This window comes from Danio rerio, chromosome 1 (genome assembly GCF_052040795.2).
Source record: "Danio rerio strain M-AB ecotype USA chromosome 1, GRCz13ab, whole genome shotgun sequence".
NCBI lineage: Eukaryota > Metazoa > Chordata > Actinopteri > Cypriniformes > Danionidae > Danio > Danio rerio.
In genome coordinates, this window is record NC_141021.1 from 44,892,501 (window position 1) to 44,914,006 (window position 21,506).

The 21,506-nt window shown below is 33.0% G+C and overlaps 1 protein-coding gene across 4 annotated transcripts in view; it reads left to right on the forward strand.

Moving 5' to 3' along the window:
- The window catches only part of ctnna2 (catenin (cadherin-associated protein), alpha 2), a 782,625-nt gene that overhangs the window by 135,983 nt on the left and 625,136 nt on the right, over positions 1-21,506 (forward strand). For 3 of the 4 annotated variants that reach the window (XR_015475854.1, XM_087236212.1, XM_087236213.1), the window contains 3 exons: positions 1,524-1,690; positions 4,219-4,338; positions 6,768-7,034. Coding sequence is in view for 3 of the 4 variants with exons in the window: in XM_087236212.1 (XP_087092338.1) it covers positions 1,524-1,690; positions 4,219-4,338; positions 6,768-7,034 (554 nt within the window). In the remaining variant the exon portion in view is untranslated. 4 annotated transcript variants of the gene reach the window in all.

The following is a 21,506-nucleotide window of genomic DNA, read 5'->3' on the forward strand; positions in this document are numbered from 1 at the left end:
CTAGATATTTTTCAAGACACTTCTATACAGCTTAAAGTGACATTTAAAGGCTTAACTAGATTAATTAGGTTAACTAGGCAGGTTAGGGTAATTAGGCAAGTTATTGTATAATTATGGTTTGAAAATCGCTTAATAGAAACAATATTGACCTTAAAATGGATTTTTAAAAATGAAAATCCGCTTTTATTCTAGCCGTAATAAAACTTTCTCCAGAAGAAAAAATATTATCAAACATACTGTGAAATGCTTGAAAATGTTACAGCAACAGGTTTTCTCAACCTTTTTTAAGTAAACTCAACTAATGGTTTTAAAAGCAATAGGCTAAAACAAAACCATTGCCATTTACTTTCAATTGTTATTATTAATTTATATTAGACATTTTTACACAATCATAAGCCACTAGTTTTGACCATAGTTACCAGACAATAAGTGTTTGGATGTCTTTCAATGTTTGAACTTGATTTTTTAATTCATGGAATCTAAATAATAAATAGAGTATAATTTATGCATATTTTACATACAGTAAATATGGTACCTCTAGAGGCATTTATATACAATCATAAGCCGCTAGATTTCACTATAGTTACCACATTTGTGGATGAGGATGGAAGTTTTTGGATGAAAATGGAACTGATAAAAATAAATAATAATATTGAATAATAAATATACAACAAATTGTATATGAATATATAGCAAAAAGCTGGGGCGAAGCAGTGGCGCAGTAGGTAGTGCTGTCGCCTCACAGCAAAAAAGTCGCTGGGTCGCTGGTTCGAGCCTCGGCTCAGTTGCCGTTTCTGTGTGGAGTTTGCATGTTCTCCCTGCTTTCGCGTGTATTTTTTATCCGGGTGCTCCGGTTTCCCCCACAGTCTAACATGCTGTACATGTGAATTGGGTAGGCTAATTTGTCCGTAGTGTATGAGTGTGTGTGTGGATGCTTCCCAGAGATGGTTTGTGGCTGGAAGGGCATCCACTGCGTAAAACCTTGCTGGATGAGTTGGCGGTTCATTCCGCTGTGGAGACCATGGATTAATAAAGGGACTAAGCCGACAAGAAAATAAATAAATAAATAACAAAAAGCTCTGAATTTTTTAAAGTTATTTTAACTTATTTTATTAAGTTGATCAGGTTTAGTGAATGATTTATTTTTTGTCAATTTGACTGAGGTAAGTTGATATGACTAGACAAGTTCATTTTATCTGTCTTAACTTTCAAAGTTTTTTAAGAGTTGCAAAATGCACTGCGCTGTGTTTCATCGACAGTACAGTTTGATACAAAACTGGCACATTGTTTTCCAGACAGCAGCACTGCTTTTTTCCTAAGTGTGCTGTTTCTTTAATGAACTCTGGGAAATCTTGCCTGTGCTTGCAGTTTGTTTAAACAGATGCACAGTTATTAATAATCCATTGACATGTCCAAACAGCTTTATTTGGTTCCCAGTTAAAATCTCTACCTGCTAGATGTGAAGTTTTGCATTGTGGTGTCACATAACTTATTTATTTTATTTTTTTTTTTTGTGGTTAAAGGGGATACGATGCGTGTGGCGTCCTCAGAGTTTGCGGATGACCCCTGCTCCTCTGTGAAACGGGGCACTATGGTCCGTGCCGCTCGAGCCCTGCTATCTGCCGTCACCCGCCTGCTCATCCTGGCTGATATGGCTGATGTCATGAGGCTCCTGGCTCACCTCAAGATCGTATGTTCTCTTATTCTTGTACACAGTTGAAATTTGTTTGTTATTTTTAAAAACTTTCTTGTGTTTTAGTATGCTTCTGTTTAATCTATTTATTCTTTTTTGTTTTGTTTTGCTTTTTGTTTTTTTATTGGTGTTATCTTAGGTTTTTTGGTTGTTTTCAATTTCACTTATTATTAATTTGTTTGTTTTTGTTTGGGTTCAGAGAAAACAAATCCCATTTTTTTGTTTTATTTTGATGCTCCTCTCATTTGCTTTTTGTTTTAATTGTTGTTGTTGTTGTTTGTTTTATTTATTTATTGTTTAGTTTGTTTTTTGATTTGAATCCACGTTTTTTTTTTTTTTTTTTACAATAGTTTTATTTATTGTTTTTTTTTTTTTTGATGCTCTGCTCATTTGCTTTTTGTTTGGATTGTTGTTGATTTTAATTTTTGTTGTTTTCGTTTTTATTTACTGTTTTGTTTGTTTTGGGTCTGAAAGAAAATCCATATTTTTGTTTTGTTTTGTTTTCTTGTTTGAATGTTTCTTGTTTTTGTTTTGATTTAGGAAAAAAATCCCATTTTTGTTTTACAATTGTTTTATTTTTTTGTATTATTTCGATTCTCCTCTCATTTGACTTTGCTTTGATTGGTATTTTTTTCTTGTTTTTGTTTATTGATTGGTTTGTTTTTGTTTTGGTTCAGGAAATCAAAAAACTAATCACCCTGTTTGTGTTTTTTTTTTTTTTTTTTTTTTTTTTTTTACAAATGTTTTATTTATTTCTTTGTTTTGCTTTTTGTTTTGATTGCTATTGTTTGTTTGTTTTTGGTTCAAGAAAAGTAAACACCATTGTTATTGTTTTGTTTTACAGATGTTGTTTTTTGTATCGTTTTAATTTTCTCATTTGCTCTTTATTTTGATTGGTGTTATTTTTTTCCTCTTTTTTTATTTGTTTGTGTTCATTTTGGTGTAGGAAAATACAAATCTCTTGTTATTATTATTATTATTATTATTGCTTTTGTTTTATTTTTTATTTTTTATTGATGTTCCTCTCATATGTTTTTTTTTTTTTCCTTTTAATTTAATGATTTTTTTTTTTTTTTCAGAATAAAAACTCCTTGGTTTTTGATTAGTTTTATTTCTTTGATCTTTTATTATTACTTTTTGGGGTTTGTTTTATCTGTCTATTAACTAGTGGGTCATTACTTTCCTATTATTAAGATATTGGCTGTTTATGTGTACTTTTAAACTAGATATTCTGCAATATCTTATTCTGCATCCCTAATCCTACAATACCTGAAGCCAACTACTATCTTACTAACTATTTATAAGCACCAAATTAAGAGCTAAAATCAATTCCTATTCTACATCCCTAATTTTACCCAATGCCTAAACCCAAAGTTTATAGTTTTTTAACAATAAGGAGTGTATAAATGTAAATTAAAATAATATTTAACAGTTTTATTTTAAAAATGTATATGCTCTGCTTTGCTTTAATTCAGTTTTATTTATTTAATTTTGATTGGTTGAGTTTTACTCATTTACATTTTTTAAATGTTCCTATTTCATGCCTCTTTGCTTATTATATTATCTCTGTAGCTGGCATTCACAGCTTTTCACTGTTCACTGTGTCGGAGCAAGTCAAACCTGCATCTTAGTCATTTCTATATCCAAGCAGGCATACTGTATCTGTCTTTATTTCAAGGGCACAGAAAAGTTATATCTATTATAGCAGGGTCTTTTATCTTCAGTCATGCCGTCTATTTGCATGGAACAGATTGCTAAAGCAACATTCTCCTGGCATATCTTACTTTTTTTTTTAAATGAAATTGCATAAACAACACATTCCAATATCTCTTCTGTTGCCTCCGGTTATCAGTTAAGCATATATTTTTACATTTATATTTCTGTGTTGTAGATAAGACTATTTGAGAGTAGCTGAATTTAATCTTCTAACTTAGTTTTCATACTATTTTATATAGTTAGTTATTTGCTTCTAGTTATATTGTTCTGCTTTCTTTCATTTTTTTTCTTTCTACTGGCACAAGGGCAAGATACACCTTCCTTTTTTAATTCAACATTTTTATTTAGTTTTTATTATATATATTTTTTCCTTTTTTTTTTTGCCCAGCGGCATCTGTTATATAATCACTAAACAAATTTGAAAAGCTAAGATCTGTGAAAGTTAATGGTTGTGAAAGAAGAACTTTTATAGTGTAGGATGTGGCTGAGAAACTTTTAGATGTCCCACAAGGGATACAACACCTCCCTGTTCTTCCGCTTGTTTCATTACGGAGACTGAAAACTGTCAGGATTTACATTAAATGTGCCCCAGGAGAGCCAATAATAAGCACTACAGAAGTGAGGCATCACTCAACCGCATAAAGTTGAAGTGCTTTAAGGAACTTTATACCTTCTTTTATTTTATGTTCATAGCATTTTGTGTATGTGTGTGTGTGTGTGTGTGTGTGTGTGTGTGTGTGTGTGTGTGTGTGTGTGTGTGTGTGTGTGTGTGTGTGTGTGTGTGTGTGTGTGTGTGTGTGTGTTTTCAGGTGGAAGAAGCTCTAGAAGCTGTTAAGAATGCTACCAACGAGCAGGACTTGGCCAACCGTTTTAAGGAGTTTGGGAAAGAGATGGTCAAACTCAACTATGTTGCTGCTCGCAGACAGCAGGTATTATTAAACATCACACATTTTTGTTGATAAAATATATATATTGTTATATAGTTTTATAATAATAACAATATTTCATTAGAGATTTGTTAACACCTTCAAAACATAATAAGAGAAAATAAGCAAAAATTTATGGGTGTAACACATTACAAAATAATACATACAACTATTAACTTAAACCATAAATAGTATGGTTATAAATAACCTATATCTATGTAGGTTTGAACACCAACAAATATTGATTTAAACTAGCACATAATGTACAGCTCCCAGCAGGTACCTTGATGTCAAAACAATATCAAACTGACATCAAGCATAACATCAAAAAACGCATCAAATAATGGAAATCAATTTGCTGTCAAAAGCTTGACGTCCATTTGACATCCACACACTGATGTCCTTTTGACCACCAAAATGAAGAAACAAAAATTATTATAATATGAGAACAGTTTTATTTATCTGGAATTCCAAATTCTGCTAATGTGTGTGTTTTTTTGCTTCGTAAATACTGTGGCTCTGTGTCTGGAATCAGTGTCTGGGCTTAAAGTATCAAAAAAAGTGGTCCTGCCCCAAACTAACAAAACACAACAAAACAGAAAAGATCAGATCAGAAAAATGCATTGATTGATTGATTGATTGATTGATTGATTGATTGATTGATTGATTGATTGATTCATTCATTGATTCATTGATTCATTCATTCGTTTTCATTTCGATTTAGTCCCTTTAATAATCAGGGGTAGCCACAGCAGAATGAGTCCAGATCAAAAACAATAAAACAAAACAAAACAAAACAAAACATGAACGACATCAATAACACATCAAATAATGCAAATCGATTTGATGTCAAAAACATGACATCTATTTGACATTCACACACTGATGTCCCTTAGACCACCAAAATGAAGTCACAAAAATTATTATGATATAGAAACAGTTTTATTCAACTGAAATTGCAAGTTTACACTGGATTCTGCAAATGTTTGTGGTGCTTTGCTTTGTAAAAAATGTGGTTCTGTGGTACTTTGTTTGAGTTTGACATCAGTATCTGCGGTTAAAGTGTCAAACAGGAGGTCCTGTCCTAAACTCACAAAACAGAAAATACGAGAACAGAAAATAAATAAATAAATAAATAAATAAATAAATAAATAAATAAATATAATTTAAATAATAGAATATATAACAATAAATAATAGAACTGGCTTAAAAAAACATCAAAAATGCTAATTGTTTTGATGTCCAAAACTTGACATGTTTGGGGTGATTTGCTTTGTATATATTATGGCTTGTTAATGCTTTATTTGAGTTTAAATATCAGTGTCTGGGATTAAAGTGTCAAACATGAGGTCCTGCCCCAAACTCACAAAACAGAACAGAAAAAAATAAATAAATGTAAGATAAATGTAATAAAATAAATGTATTCAAATAAAATAAATAAATAGACCTTGTGGCACAGTAGGTAGTGCTGTCGCCTTACAGCAAAAAGGTTAATAAATAAATAAAAACTAAGACAAATTCAAAAAAGAAAAGTAACAGAACTGACATAAAAAAAACCACATCAAATAATGCAAGTCGATTTAATGTCAGAAACTTGATGTTTATTTGACATCCGCAGACTGATGCACTTTTGACCATCACAATAATGACACAAAAATTATTATAACATGAAAAAAGTTGAATTTGTCTGAAATGTTTAATTTACACTGGATTTTATATCCCTACAGAACAGTGCATACCTTGATGTTAAAACAACATCAATTTGACATCTAACATTGGCGTAAAATATTCATCAAAAATCAATTACAGAACTGTCGCCAGGACTGTATTTTTGATGCCAGTATTAGATGTCAATTTAACGTCGTTTTGTCTTCAAGGTCGTAAACTGACATCAACATTTATTCGTTTTTTTATGTGTTTTTTTGCAACACAATCTCATGGCAATTCATAACTTTTTGATATACTTTCTAAATTTGTAAGATCTCATTTATACAATTTAGCTTGGTTTGGTTGTCCCCCAATGACGGCTGGGTTTAGGGGTGGGGTTGGGTGCCACGCCTCGTTTTTAAAATCGTACATTATTGTCCGGTTGAACTCATACGAATTAACCTTTAAACTGACAAAACGTAAAATAGTTATGTTTCCTCATGAGATCAGGCTGTTCTTTGATGTTTTGATATCAAGTTACTTGCTGGGTTAGCATTTAAGTGGAACAGTTGAATTTTTGTCATGTTTGCACAGTTATTTGTCTACTTTGTGCTTGCGTTAACTCATCCAGTGTCTAAAATCAATCATTTTTGTCCAGAATGTATTAACTATTTTCAATTGACGTGTAAAAACTATTTATGCATAGCAAGGGGAACTACCTGTATCTTGTCAAGGGTGAAAATATGCTTTCTTCTGAAGTACATATATTTGTGTGTGTGTGTCAGGAGCTGAAGGACCCTCAGTGCAGAGATGAGATGGCAGCGGCTCGAGGAGCTTTAAAGAAAAACGCCACCATGCTCTACACTGCCTCCCAGGCCTTTCTGCGCCACCCTGATGTGGCTGCTACACGTGCCAACAGGGACTACGTCTTCAAACAGGTTCAGGAGGCCATCGGGGGCATCTCCAGCTCTGCCCAGGCCACCTCACCCACTGATGAGAAGCACGGGCACGCTGGCATCGGAGAGCTGGCCGCCGCGCTCAATGAGTTTGATGTGAGTACATTAAAGGGTCAAATTTTGCTTATCGCTTATGCAGTCACAGCAGCTGCAATGCCATGCAATCTGTGAACTGCTTTTCCAGTCTTTAAGTCCTTTTGATGTTTAATGTGTTGGTTTATAAGCAAGCCTTTTATAAATGTTTATGGTGATTTGTTTTGTAAATACTGTGGCTCTTTGGTGCTTTGGTTGTGTTTGATATCAATGTCTGGGGTTGAAGTGTCAAACAGGAGGTCCTGGCCCAAAATAACAAAACAAAACAGAAGAGATCAGACAAATAAAATAATAATTAATCCAATAATAAAAACTAAAGGGACCAAAACAAAAAAAGCAATAAAAGAGGACAAAACAAAACTAAAGATAAATAAATAAATAAATAAATAAATAAAATCAAAATGCAAAACTATGTAAAAGCAACACTTATAGATGCCATATTGTACCACAGATGAGTAATACAGCAGAAGCAGTATCTTGTCCTTGCCATTGTTATATACATTTTATTTGTTTGTGTGTTTATTAATTTAATTTAGTTATTTAAACAAAAAGACATTCTAAAGACAGTTTTCATAACAAAAATGGTAATAGGAAAGAAACTATCATGGAAGTATTAAATACCTGTGAGAGAGTATACTTTGAATATGAAGTTAGGCTGCCATCTTGTGGTCATACTGCTTTAGCATACTGGGAAGAAACGGCTATTCTGACGCTCTGTGAGAACACTGCTCAGCTTGTGTTCATTAGACTTGAAAACAAGTAATAAAATAATTAAATGAAAAATTAAGATGAGTACTTCTAATTTAAAAGTATCTGTGTTGTACAAAATGTCTTCTGAACTGTTTCTTCGATTAGTTTTTGAGGATGAAGTACACAAATCAGGAACTCAAGTAAAACATACAGATACTCTAATAACATAGTATAACATTGTCCTTTACTGTTTTAGTCAGTGCAAAAAATGTGTACATGAAAGTGACATTACCATGACATTTAATGAACATTATTAATAAAAGTGAATATATCCATGCTAATTTGTCAAATATATTTTAATTGTGTTTCAAAAAACTTGTTCCACACTGATATCTAATGACAATTAATGATGATTCAAGTGTGCAAATATCTAGTGTGTGAAAATGTCAAAATGTGCCAGATTGAAAGGGCATAGGATTCGAGCTGGAATTTGAAATTGGGATGCCAGAAAGGCAGATTTGTCAGGACATATGACAACTCCCCCCCCCCCCCCCCCCCCCATCTACTAAATGGGAATAATGGTTGGGGAGTCACTATGATACTAAATTATCACAATACACTTTTATTATGCTTATTAACTTTTTCCAACCTAAAATTATGTCCCCATGAAAAAAGTTTGACAATGACTGTTTCAACTAAACAGAAACTTTAACAAAAACCTGCTCTAAATGTTTCCACCATGCCACCATGTCTTTATTATCTAACATACAGCATGCTGAAGGTAATTCCGTTCACCACAAACTCATGTTTAACATCACCATCTAGTGGACTGTAAATAAACAATTATAATACATTTAAAAACAAATAATATATATTAAAATGTTGGCGATATATCGAAATGGATGTCCATGTATCAATATAGTAGCTATTGTTGTGGAAAATATGGCAATACATTGGCGATTGGCAATATAATGATATGGATGTTCATTTATCATTATAGTAGCCTAATGATGTGGAAAATATCACAATACTACACAGAAAAGTAGAGCAAAATTTTCCCCAACCCCTAATTTATGGATCACACACACTTATAGATACCCTTAAGGCTTACATATTGATACTAACACCCAAAAAACTTTAAATTCACCATGAAACCTGAGTTAAGATTGTCCTTTTTTCCCATATCCTGACATATACTGTAAAAAAAAATGCTGAGTTCACACAATTCCTTCATGTTGTCCCAACACAAATCAATTAAGTTAACTTCATCATTTTTACAAATTTAAGTGGATTGAACATAGAACAAATAAGTTGTCCCCACAAAAAAAAAAAATGTTGTTTAAACTTGTTTTAAATAAATAGTTTAAACAAGCAGCAAAGTTATTTTTGAGTGAACATACAACTGAAACAATCTTAAAATGAGAGGGAAAAAAGTAGGGTGGTGCATGCTTTCATTCATTGGGAACGGATTTGTTGGTTGGAAGATGAGCATTGGTAACACAAGGATGAATGATTGACGAATACACATAATAAAGGCAGAAACGAGACATACACTGGTAGCTCCACCCTAAAAGCATCCCATGTGATCAGAAATTAAGAAAAAAACATTTGGATGGGGCTGTGAAGGTTATTTGATTAAAGATTATGAGGGCAACTTATTTTTATTTACCTATCAATGAAAACAATTGTAATTAAACCAAAGCTATCTCATAAAAATATCAAGGCTGATTTATACTTCTGCGTCAAGCGTACACATATGCTCCAGCGCAGGTTTCTCACAGCCGCATACCCCTCACCTTGGCTGATTCCAGCGCTGACGCGCACCTCTCAAAAATGTAACTACACGTCGCAACAATGTGATTGTTCGGCTTAATAGTTGCGTGAATCTGTTGGAGGGAGTCTTTACTAGTGTTGAGTCCTGTGAAGGAGCTCCTGATGGAAACTGTTGTTTTGTGTTTATCTTATGATTAAAGTTGTTGCATGTCTATGGTGTTATTTCAATAACAAATGTCGTGAGTGCAACATTACAAGTCAATAGCGCATTATTGTAATACGAGCGAGAGAATTTCTTTGCTAGCACGCCAATTTCCTCTATTCATGCACAAAACTTAACTCGCGCTCGCAAATATATACTGCTCACGCGCAAAACTTCAAACGCGCTCTCAAATGTACATTGCTCAAATGCAAATTGTCTGCTTTCGCTCAATGAAATGATGCGGACTCATAATTTGTGTTTTTTTTTTTTTTTGCTCTCCAGAGATAGTTATCCCAATAATGTTGATATGATTTATATAGTGGTGCTATATTTATTTACAATATTAACATTTTTGGCTGTAGGGTATATGATGAGATATTTAATGTTTGTTTTTTTAAACAAACATTAGCGTTGCTAGACATGAAGCTCTACTGGGGCACAGCACTAGCGACGCCCCTGCATTCTAGTACAATTTGCTCATTTCCGGATGACGGTTGGGATTAGAGGTGCCTCCTTTTAAAAATCTTACATTTTTATATGACTGAACTCAAATTTGTACCAACTAGCCACTAAATTGACAAAACATGTCATAGTTACGTTTCCTCTTGACCTCCTGTTTGACAAAAGAAGCCCGGGGACAGCTTGAGATGGTACAGTGTTTGATATTTACATTATAACAGCTCCAAAGGTCTCTTTTCTGTCATGTCTCTGTATTTCTGGCTTCACTTGGCTGTTTCGAGGTCACTCATTCCTGCTAGTCAGTGTAAATGGAGGTTTCTTCACACCTGCTGGACAGCATTAAACTGTGTGTGTCAGTGATGCATATGATTTCTGTAAAGGAATCACAGCTGGAGGTGCGAGACGGCTGTGAAGTGTGGAGACGTCCTGCTAATGAGTCTCTTTCTCCCCAAACTCTTGCATTTCTCATGAAGCTGCAGACACACACAGCTCACAGCAATCCTCTCTCATTTCTCATGCTGAATTTGCATTCGGGAGATAGCAATGGCCTGACAAAAATGGCCCTTCTGATTGAATATTCTGTCTGAAAAAGTTTTGTCATTTGCTGCGAAATGTTCTGTTTCGTTGTTCATTTTTTTTCTCTGGATTTGCATTTGTGGGTTAGAGTTTGATTACAATGTTTTTCACATGTTTATGTTTTCGACATCACAACGCCAGTATTTTAATTTCAGTGTTATGGAATGATTTTCAATCAAAACAAATGAAAGAATTTCTTATTCTGAGGAGCAATTTTATTTTTTAGGGAAATATTCTAAACAACATTAAGGTTATAGAATATGTATGGGAAAATATTTAACTTACAGTTAAGACTATTTATTTTTAGATATTGTAAGTACCGTTTTAAAACAGATTTTTAAACATAATAATAATTTTATATGTATATATACGTTATTTGTTATTTTGAATTTGCTATGCTGACAATATGTAATATTTTAATAGCTTTTTGCAAGATATTCAGCTTAAAGTGCAATTTTAAAGCTTAACTGAGTTGCGTAGGTGATCAAAGTAAAGTAATAATTTAATTTGTCAAGCTATACATTTGTTTAAATTTAACCAAGCTAAAAAACTAAGACTTTCTCCAGGAAAAATAAATAAATAGATAATTAAACAAACAAATAATAAAAAAATAAAAATAAAAAAATAAATAAATAAAAATAAATTAAAAATAAAGTAAAATAAAGTAAATAATCAAATAGATAAATAGACAAACAAACAAACAAATAAATCATATCCTTGTTATTTTGAACATCAGTAGCATAATAAAAAGTCACTAGAAAAGTATCTCAAATTTCACAGGAGGGCTGTTTACTTACGAAACAACTTATGCAATTAATATTGTTATTCCACATTAAAATGATTACGGTTTTAATCTTGGCATATATACAAATGTTACAAAAACAATTTTAAATAAATGTCCTGCTATTCATCAAATAATCCTAAAGAAATGCTAAAAAACAAAACCATTCTTATATTACATTGCAAAATGAAATATTAAACAAACATTAAAGTGCACCTCTTTTTAACCTCTTTTACAAGACTTAAGATAAGCCTTTGGTGTCTCCAGAATGTGTCTGTAAAGTTTCAGCTTAAAATATCGAGCAGATAATTTATTATAGCCTCCAGAATCTGCCCATTCTGCTGTCTGAGTACATTGTAGCTGTTTATGGAGCCTGTGGCTTTAAATCCGAATGAGCTGATTCTTCCCGCCCACCAACCGTTAGTGATAGAGCTGAAATCTAGCTCGTTAGTCCAAATTACCAAATAAGCTTATTTCCTGTGTTTGTGGTGGAGTTTATTCAAGCCTTTCTGAAATGATGAGTCACACTCAAATGCTGTTTGCAGCACACACACATACATACAAATACAATTGAAGTCAGAATTATTATTCCCCCTTTGATTTGTTTTTTTCTTTTTTAAATATTTCCCAAATGATGTTTAACAGAGCAAAGAAGTTTTAGATTTACACAGGATGTCTGATAATATTTTTTTTCTTCTGGAGAAAGTCTTATTTTTTTTATTTTGGCTAGATTAAAAGCAGTTATTATTTTTTTAAGCACCATTTTAAGGACAAAATTATTAGCCCCTTTAAGCTAATTTTACTTTCAATAGTCTACAGAACAAACCATTGTTATACAATAACTTGCCTAATTACCGTAACCTGCCTAGTTAACCTAATTAACCTAGTTAAGCCTTTAAATGTCACTTTAAGCTGTATAGAAGTGTCTTTAAAAATATCTAGTAAATTATTATTTACTATCATCATGGCAAAATATAAAATAAATCAGATATTAGAAATGAGTTATTAAAACTATTATGTTTAGAAATGTGTGAAAAAAAAAGTCTTCTCTCCGTTAAACAGAAACTGAGGAAAAAAATTAGCGGGGGCTAATAATTCAGGGGGCTAATAATTCTGACTTCAACTCTATATGCACGTTTACTGATACCATGCAGCCGTGGTAATTATAGAGGTTAACAATTAAATAGCAATTTTACTGTCTTTATTACAAATATGCTCTGTATTTAAATCGTTATAAAACGTATATAAATCACAGAGAGTTGGAACAAATATTTAAATACCCGTGTGTATGCAAAATAAAATAAATACATTTCTGTGGACATGTGTATACGTATTATAGAGACATGGCGCCTATCAATCAATTTGGTGGGCGGGAAAACTGCACTCCTACGTGTTGCAGTGGGCCTCAAAATCACTGGGATTTGGATATTTTAACATAAGGAAATTTTAAAAATGAGACTTGTGTTAATGTCACTCCAATATGACAGTGCACACTATACATACAGCCCATTAAACAACAACAAAACAAAACAAAACCAAACTAAGCTAAATCAAAGACTGAAGAATACGTAGAATACACAAAAAAGGAACTTTGACTAAAATAATAAATCAAACCCATATTTTTGTTTTGTGTAACTTCCTTTATGTCATATTGTTTTGGCCTATTAATATATATTACTGAATTTTTGATATCATTCTGGCATTATATGCATATCTATGCAATGAAAACAGTTTCTCTCTTAATGTTTTTCCCAGTGCAAAAGCTCAATATCTCTTAGTGTGCTACTGTTAACATGATTTCTAATTTATTTTTTGCTTGTCTTTACAAACTGAGGGATGAAGCCAAACGACTTTGCGTTGTAATCGACAGCCCCTCACGGATGCTGTCAATACAGCTTAACCAGTATTGAACCAGTGACATTGCTTTAAAATCTTACAGAAGAGACAAAACGGCTGAGTAAATGGAAGACAAAGAACATGTAATCCCTGCTTGTTGATCCACAGCTCAAAATGCTGTGATCTTATTAGGTTTCTAAACAGAGAAGTGCAAAATTTTGGCTGAGAATCCACCAGAGAGCGAGCTGGCGGGTGCTTCAGTTCATACAGTATTTACAGCTTGTGTGGAAATGACTTGTGGTGCTGTTGGGATGTTTATCAAATCTGTCATGCGGAAGTTTACAGGTCTAAGGGACAAAGAGAGACATTAGCTGCGTGCCAAATCTTCCTGATTTAGGGCATTATAGGCACTCCTCCTGATGTCAGGCTGCTCCAAATGGTTGGCGTCTTAATTATGTTACCTCCCAAGGTAACTTGTCTTGGCCGTATACGGAGAACACATCAAAGAAATCTGAGATTGCATTTCAGCAGGCCCAGTTAGAGTGGATGAATGAATGAATGAATGAAACAAATGATCAGGCAATTAATTGATCCATTCATCAGCCAATCAATCAAAGATGGCAGGTATAATTATTTAAAATGTTTATAATTTTTTTTATTATTATTATTATTATTATTATTATCATTATTATTATTATTATTATTATTAATTTTATTTAAGTGTCTGGATCAACAGGTTCTCTTAAAAAATCTGTAATAAGGCTATATTGACTTTAGATTTTATTTAGTTTTGTTTCATTTTATTGCAGAAAAGTTTTAATTAAAAATCTATTTTAACATGATTTATTTTATTTTATTTTATTTACCATATTAATGCTGGGATATATTACTAAAAATAATTGTAAAATAATTGTTTTATTTAATTATATATATTAAAACTGTGGTATATTACAGACAAATAATATGATATGTACCTCGGATTAATTACTGAAAATATAAAATTTTAAAACAACGTTTTATTTTATTTTATTTTACTTCATTTATTTATTTATTTATTTTTTTCTATTATGACTTTTTAGATTTTATTTTATTTTATGTATATATACTGGGATACAGTTGAAGTCAGAATTATTAGCCCTTATCCTTATTTAAATATTTTTCACAAATTATGTTTAACAGAGCAAGAAAGTTTTCACAGTATATCTGATAATATTTTTTCTTCTGTAGAAAGTCTAATTTGTATTATTTTGAATAAAAAACATTTTTAGGTCAAAATTATTAGCCCCTTGAAGCTATATTTTTTTCAATAGTCTAATGAACAAACCATCGTTATACAATAACTTGCCTAATTACCCTAACCGGCCTAGTTAACCTAATTAACCTAGTTAAGCCTTTAAATGTCACTTTAGGCTGTATAGAAGTGTCTATAATAATATCTAGTCAAATATTATTTAGTGTCATCATGGCAAAGATAAAATAAATCAGTTATTAGAAATTATTTATTATTTTTTTAAACTAATATGTTTAGAAATGTGTTTAAAAAATCTTCTCAGAAATTGGGGAAAAATAAACAGGGGGGGGGGCTAATATTTTAGGGGGGCTAATAATTCAGATTTCAACTGTTTATTACTGAAAATGTATGACTGTAAAAAATCTTTTTTATTTTTCTTATTTTTATTTAATTTTATTTCTACAGTGACTTTTCAGGTTTTATTTTCATTTATATGCTAATACTGAGACATATTAAAGACAAATTTTAAAAAAGTTTTTTAAAAAGAAGATTTAAAAAAAAGTTTTTTTTATTTTAAAGATTTTATTTTATTTCAAATATTAATATAAATTATAAATTTTACTAAAAATTATTTATTAAAAATCGATTTTAACATATGTTTTATTTAATTTTATTTAATTTTATTCATTATCACTGGGATATATTACTAAACTAATAGTAAAAACGACTTTATTTTATTTTATACATTAATACTGGGATATTTAATTTATTTTATCACCCAGTCAGCATTTACCTCAGCAATACATCAATAGTTATGTTGTGTATATTAACAGTTTATTTTTACTATTTTTGTTTTACATTTTATATTTTATTTTTATAGTCTCTGGAACACAAAGGCCGCATTTATTTAGATGAATGATTTGGTTATATTTATATTGTAAAATACTGATAAATTTATTATATATTTTCAGATATTTCTTCACATGTTTTTATTAACTTAACATTTTGCAAAAACTCTTTTGAATAACAGTTCATTTCATTTAAATTCATAAATTGTAGATCTATGAAATAAATATATTCCTCATTATAATATGATGCAGCTCAGCAACACACAGACATCATTTGATTATGCTGCTGCTTTAGAAAGCAGATACAGTAAACACACACACACACACACACACTGGCCAGGTTAATGATCACTGAAGTTTTGCATTGAAGTTTTGCAGCCTTTGTAGTGCACACACATCCATGCCTGTTGTTTTCCTCTGAGTGTACTTACTCAGTTTTGACCTACAGGATGCTGTCTCTCTGCGATTTGAACAGAGCATTAAAAAAACTGTCTATCCCCCATACAACGGTTTGTTTACCCAGCATGCTTTAGTCTTAAAAGCAAATCATCCTCTGGAGCGTGTGTTTTGTTTTCTCATTAGTGCAGAAGGTGAACTGCAGTGTTTGATTCATCATTTTTGTATTATCTTAAGATGATTGCAGATGCAGTTTTTCTTCACTCAGGGCTTCTGTGATGTCATGTAGTCATGGTGATGCTTTGGAATGTGTGCGTGACGCAGTAGTGTCTGAGCGGCACACATCATTGGTCAGATGATCACATCCTATAGTGAACAGCAGGGGGCAGTGTTGCACCACGCAACATTTAAGTCCCCTTCTTTCTGAAAACAAGTGTGATTCATGTTGCTTCTTTCACGTTGGCTTGGGTTTGGGAGTCACAGACCAGACCTGCTGCTGTCTTTCATGCCTCTCAAAGCTGTGTATTGATACTTTACTCAAGATTGGTATTGGTTGTGTGTGCGTGTGGGTGTGGGTGTGTGTGCGCGCTGACCTTCTCAGTGACCATAGCTACTCAGTGAAGCCTGTTGCTAAGGGGGAAAGCATCAGCAATCCAGTGTTCTGCAATTTTATGGGAATTCCTTTCTTCCTATCTGATGCTTTTATTTCTTTCTCTTCCTTCCTTATTTTTTTCTAATCCTTCCTTCCTTCCACATTATTTCTTTCTTTCTCTTCTTTCTTTCTTCTTACCTTCCTTCCTTATTTTTTCTATTTCTTCCTTCCTTCCTTCCTTCCTTGTTTATTTATTTCTTTCACTTTCTTCCTTCCTTCTTTCCTTCCTTCTTTATTTCTTTCTATTCCTTTTTATTTTCATTCCTTCCTTCCTTTTCCCTTTCCTTTTTCCTTCCTTCCTTCCTTCCTTCCTTCCTTCCTTCCTTCCTTCCTTCCTCCCTTCCTTCCTTCCTTCTTTCTTTTCCTTCCTTATTTCTTACTTTTCCTTTCTTGTTTCTTTCTCTTCCTTCCTTTCTATCTTAATTTCTTTCCCTTCCTTCCTTCCTTCCTTCCTTCCTTCCTTCCTTCCTTCCTTCCTTCGTTCTTTCCTTTTTTCCTATCTTCATTTCTTTCTCTTCCTTCCTTCTTTCCTTCCTTCCTTCTTTCTTTTCCTTTGTTGTTTCTTTCTCTTCCTTCTTTCCTTCCTTCCTTCTTTCCTTCCTTCCTTCTTTCTTTTCCTTTGTTGTTTCTTTCTCTTCCTTCTTTCCTTCCTTCCTTCTTTCCTTCCTTCTTTTCTTCCTTATTTCTTTCTTTTCCTTTGTTGTTTCTTTCTTTTCCTTCCTTCCTTCCTTCCTTCTTTCATTTTTTCCTTCCTTCCTTCCTTCCTTCCTTCCTTCCTTCCTTCCTTCCTTCCTTCCTTCCTTCCTTCCTTATTTCCCTACTTCTTCCTTATTTGTCTTCTTACCTTTATTATTTCTCTTCTTACTCCTTGTTTCCCCTTTCTTTCTTTCTTTCTTTCTTTCTTTCTTTCTTTCTTTCTTTCTTTCTTTCTTTCTTTCTTTCTTTCTTTCTTTATTTTTATTTCTTCTTTCTCTAATTTCTCTTCTTTTCAGCCTTCTTTCCTTCTTTCCTTCCTTATTTCTTTCTTTTCCTTCCTTCGTTCTTTCCTTCCATCCATCCTTCCTTCCTTCCTTCCTTCATTCCTTCCTTTATTCTTTCCTATTTCTTTCCCTTTCTTCCTTCCTTTCTCCCTTCCTTCCTTCCTTCCTCCCTTCCTCCCTTCCTCCCTCCCTTCCTTCCTTCCTTCCTTCCTTCCTTCCATCCTTCCTTCTTTTGTTCCTTATTTCTTTTTCTTTTCATTCCTTCCTTCCCTCCCTCCTTCCTTATTTTTTATCTTCCTTCCTTCCTTCCTTCCTTCCTTCCTTCCTTCCTTCCTTCCTTCCTTCCTTTCTTCCTTCCTTCCTTCCTTCCATTCTGCTCCCTTCCTCTTTCTTTCTTTCTTTCTTTCATTTTAAAGATAATTATTTTTCTTTTCTATACCTTCTTCTTGGTTTCCCTACTTTTTTCCTTTTTCTTTTCACTGTTCCTTTATTTCATAATGTTTTTCTTCCCTCGTTCTGTCCTCCCTGTCCCCCTTCTCTATTATCTAACTTAGTTCCTTAATTCTGCCATTATTTTCTTATCTTCCTGCCACACTCTTGTTTGCTACCTTTATTTCTTGTTTTCCTTCCTTCCCCATCCCCTTTTTTGATTTATTTCCCTTTTCTCGTCCTACTTCATCTGCTCCCATGCTTATGTTCTATATATGTATTTTCTTCAGTGCTATTTTGAAAATTCACCTCTCATACCTGCCCGCAATCATTTCAGGTTGCTGATGGAAGTGAGCCTGGAAAAGACCCCCCTCTGGCTCAAACACAAGTATATACACACAAACACAAAGCTGTGTCTGGAGCAAAGGACTTGTCATCTTGTATTATTTTTGCTATATGTCTTTGCCTCTCTGGATTGTAGAATAAAGATTAGGTGTAACAGTTGAGTACACATATATTTGTGTGCGAGTGGGTTGTCGGGTCATGACCTTTCCTTGTACTCTCTTATAAGTGAATATTGTATCTGCCACGAAATAATCTCTTTTTCAAAGTCGTCTCATTCATGACCCCTTCGCATCCCCTGCTATGTCACTTCCTGTGAAAATGACAGAGGATCCACAAAGGCAGAGGACCCCCTGCTGTTAGATTAATCTGTAGTACAAAAGCACCTGTCAAATTAACGCTCACACCTGACAGACCACCAATGGGGCATGTCAGATGAGCTTCCTGTGCTCCTTAAATCATCTCGTGTCAGCACAGTGACGTGGAATAAATAATCTTCACATGGCCAGTAGACATCCTGTTGTCACACAAACACACACACACACACACACACACACACACACACACACACACACACACACACACACACACACACACACACACACACACACACAAAGCTGTAACAGTGTTAAATAAATGATGGTTGACGAGCTTAAATGTGGTTAGTGTGATCAAGTGTGACATCTATGTTGATTTCATCAGCATTCCAATCACCCTATCAGAACCGTTCGTGTAACAACATTCTAATCAGTCAATCAGATCCATTTCTGGAACAGCATTCCAATCAGCCCATCAAAACCGTTCCTGTAACAACATTCTAATCTGCCAATCAGATCCATTTCTGGAACAGCATTCCAATCAGCCCATCAGATCCATTCCTGGAACAACAGTCCAATCAGCCAATCAGATCCATTTATTCAAGTTCAGCTGTGAAACTGTATGCGCACGCAGCCTGATAGTTCTCGCCTAATCTGCTCATACATCATCATCTACATGGGCCAATGATCAGCCAATGAGCTTGCTCCTCAGCATTTTAAATGCCTCAGTGTTGGTTTATTCTAGCATGTGCAGTGAATTATTCCCTCCTCCACCCCAGCTCCACCACTGTTTAGATCTGCTACAATAGGTTATGTACACACCAGTGGCGTTGTGGGGGGGGGGTTGGGGGCTTAAGCCCCTGATGTATTGTCAAAAGCCCCTGATCTCTTGGAATATGTTGCACTTAAATAAAAATATTTTGTATAACATTTATTTTGTTATCTAAGTACTGAAAATTACCACATACATCACGAACATTCCACTTAACGCAGCTTTTGTGTCGGGTAATTAAATCGTCAGCTGTTCAGCAGTACCTGTTTCTACCGGCAGGTGGGAGTGGCTCTGTTGTCACATGGTGTTAAAAAAATCCCGCCACTGCACTTCATTCATTCATTATTTTGAGGAGCTGAAGCTAATGAGGTAATAATACAACACTTTCGCGAAACTGAATAGTTTTAACAACTGATGAAGCTTCCACAGTATAAAATGTGTGTAGTTTTGGTGAAATAAAATAACTATAATCAGTAAAATGTGCATCATATCAATGTAAAAACATGCGAGTTAGTCAAAAAAACGTAAATTGTACTAGCTTTCTAGATATGATATAGATATCTAGGCATATTTATATGATATAGCAAGTCACATCTATTTCTGTAATAGTTAAATCACAGTGAGTTTATGCATCTAGCTTATTATTAGCTATATTCTACTGTAACATGCAATGTCAATGTTGGGGGGGGGGCGAGGCAACTTCTTTGGGGCTAAGCCCCTCATCCCTTTCGACCCTAGCAACGCCCCTGAGTACACACAAAGTTTTCATTAGCAGTGTGCTATATTCTCGGACTTGCTGTCTTTGAATATACTCACAGTAGCAGGTCTTGGTACTTGCAACAGCAGCATAGGAGATTTATTCCGCCAAGACCAAACACATCAACATTGCCATGTACATATTTATTACTATAGTAAATCTGTGTAGGAGTTATCATGGCAGGAATATGGTTCTGTTATTGTTTTTCCACTATTAATCTTACTGTTACCTTACAGTTAGTGTTAGGTTTTGGGGTCAAAATCACTTTCTCGCACTCAGGTTTGCATCTAGATGCGTATTTCTACTGATTTGAATGGATAAAATGTGAACTCTGTTGACAAATAAACTATTACTTAACAATTTCAACTGTGTTTTGATCTCTATTGGTCAAGATAACTTGATCCACTAAGTTTTTCAGTTGGTAATTGGTTCTTTTATTTAAAACAGACATGCAGTATTGCACCATATTGCAGATTACAGTTTCTTCCACTCATAGTAATGTGAGTGAACAGTTTTAGTACATTAATAATGGAGTAGTATTCTGGCTGAGTGGAAGTCTGCATGTTTATGTTTCAGAAAGTATGGGATAAGAATGAGGTTGCATACCAAATGAGAGATGCAGAATGACACATCACTTCTTTAAAATAAGAACATATTGTGTTTTTAAGAGTGGACACACACCCACACTGCCAGTTGCTGTTTATTTGTAATTCCAAATCTATCATCTATCCATCCATTCATTCATCTATCATCTATCCATCCAACCATCCATCCATCCACTAAATACTTAATTGAAATGATATGTTGTTGGATGTTTATAATGTTTTTAAATGTTTCTTTCTTCAGCCTTCTATGTTTTTAAATGAAATGATCAAATATGATTAATACAAATTATAAAACTATTTATTTACTTTTATTTAGAGTAAACAAAATGGTTCCTAGTTGGTCAAGGTCATTCAGAAATTTGTTGAAAGACTTGGCAAAAAAAGGCATAAATGATTTATTGTACATATGAATAGGTGTAAAATAACAGCAGCAACAACAACAACAACAATAATAATAATAATAATAATAATAAGTATTATTATTATTATTAGTAGTAGTAGTAGTAGCAGTAGTAGTAGTTGTACTATTGTTATTATTATTAATTTAGTTATTTATTAACATCGTCTGCATAATCATCTTCACTGTCATCATCATAATCATTGTTGATATTTATAATAGTAATAATAATAATAATAATAATAATAGTAATTTTCATAATAATATTTATTATTATTATTATTATTATTATTATTATTATATTAAATGTGTTGTTTTTGTTTTATTTTATTGTTATTTTTATTGTTAATAATAATAATAATACATTATTATTATTATTATTATTATTATTATTATTATTATTATTATTATTATTACCATCGTTATCATCAA